Here is a 1,650-nt window from a genome sequence, read left to right on the forward strand (position 1 = left end):
TCCCCCCCGGCAGGGAGCTGAGGGTACAAACCCCCCCGTTGCTTCTCGTCTCCTCACACCTGATGTTTCTCGCAGCTCAGGGCCGGGCTTGGGTATTGTTGGTGATTAAATGAAGTGAAAAGACAGCCCGACCCTGGGAATAAGAGTCATGGAATGGGTTGGGTTGGAGGGACCTCAAAGCCCACCCAGTGCCCCCCCTGCATGGGCAGGGACACCTCCCAGCAGCCCAGGCTGCTCCAAGCCCCATCCAACCTGCCCTTCAACACTGCCAGGGACAGGGCAGCCACAGCTTCCCTGGGCAACCTGGGCCAGGCTCTCACCACCCTCACAGGGATGAATTTCTTCCTAATATCCAATCTAAATTTCCCCTCTTTCAGGTTAAAACTGCCCCCTCCCCCCAGCCCTTGTAAAACGTCCCTCCCCAGCTTTCCTGGAGCCCCTTCAGGCACTGGAAGGTGCTCTCAGGTCTCCCTGGAGCCTTCTCCTCTCCAGGCTGAACACCCCAACTCTCCCAGCCTGGCTCCAGAGCAGAGCTGCTCCAGGCCTCTGATCTTCACGTCCCTAATGAACATAACTAATGTGCATTAATGTAAGTAATTTGCATATTGACACCCCGAAAGACCTTAAGTCTTGTCATAACTTAGAGTCAATGAGGAAAGGGTCCTGCCCAACCAGTGGAAGGTGCTGGTGATCCAGGGATTCTCTGTGAATCACAGAGTAGGGCTGTCCAGGAAGGATAAAGGATACCCTTGGATAATCGAGGTAACACCAGCATCCTAGAGCCACTCCTGACACATCTTTGAACCCCTCCCAGCATCCTCTGACACCACAGACAGGTAACTCTAGCAAGGCTGACTTGATGGACATCTGGATCAATAAACAAGCAACAAGACTGTTCCAAAAGCAGAGTTTTGCTGTGATTAGTGACCAGGGCTGTGGGGGATCAGTCAGCGAAGGGCACAAGGCTGTGAAACCCCACCTGGCTGCTCCACCTTGCCTGGGACACCTCAGGGGCAGGGAGGAACGTGAGGAACGTCCCCTCTTGTAACTCTCTGCTTTGGGCTCTTGCCAGGTGTGGATTTTCCTGCCACCCCCGTGCCCCCTGCAGCATGTACCTGCGTGGCATGGCCCGTGCCCCGCGCCTGCTCCCCGCTGGGACCCCCTGGGGGCTGCTCCGGCGCTGCCTCCAGCACCGAGCTGTCATCTTTGAGGCCCTGCTCCTGCCATCCCCTCACAAGGTGGCCATGGGTGGGTATCCTCGTTTGCTCCTCTTCTTCCTACACCTGGAGGGAAATAAATAAATGTTGGGTGTCCCCATCGGCCTGGCTCTGGTCCGGGTGAGCTACTCAAGAGCTTGTGGTGGTGGCACCTCGTGGGGCCATCAGAGAATAAGGACCTGAACACCCCTGGTAATGGAGCTGATGCCACCCAGTGTTGGTGCTGTCCTTCAGGACACTTGAACAGCTCAGTGTTTTCACCCTGAGGCTGGCACCCCAAAAGAAAAGGCATCTGAGGCAACGCCAAAATGTCTTCTTTCCATGTCTGGGTAAATTACCCCAGCCCAGCAGGTCGGTTCTTGTGCCTGCTGGTCGATGGATCAGCCCTCAGAGGGACCTCCAGCCCTGTCCCAGCCCTGGTGATGCCATTCCT

The 1,650-nt window shown here is 56.5% G+C and overlaps 1 protein-coding gene across 1 annotated transcript in view; it reads left to right on the forward strand.

The window, feature by feature from the left end:
- The first annotated feature begins 1,109 nt into the window (after positions 1–1,109).
- The window catches only part of ACAD10 (acyl-CoA dehydrogenase family, member 10), a 13,281-nt gene continuing 12,740 nt past the window's right edge, over positions 1,110–1,650 (forward strand). Inside the window, exon 1 of the mRNA XM_009998456.1 lies at positions 1,110–1,248. Within this exon, the coding sequence (XP_009996758.1) occupies positions 1,110–1,248 (139 nt within the window). The remainder of the gene's footprint in view (positions 1,249–1,650) is intronic.

The sequence above is a fragment of the Chaetura pelagica genome, unplaced genomic scaffold, assembly GCF_000747805.2.
Source record: "Chaetura pelagica isolate M959 unplaced genomic scaffold, ChaPel_1.0 scaffold585, whole genome shotgun sequence".
Classification (NCBI taxonomy): Eukaryota; Metazoa; Chordata; class Aves; order Apodiformes; family Apodidae; genus Chaetura; species Chaetura pelagica.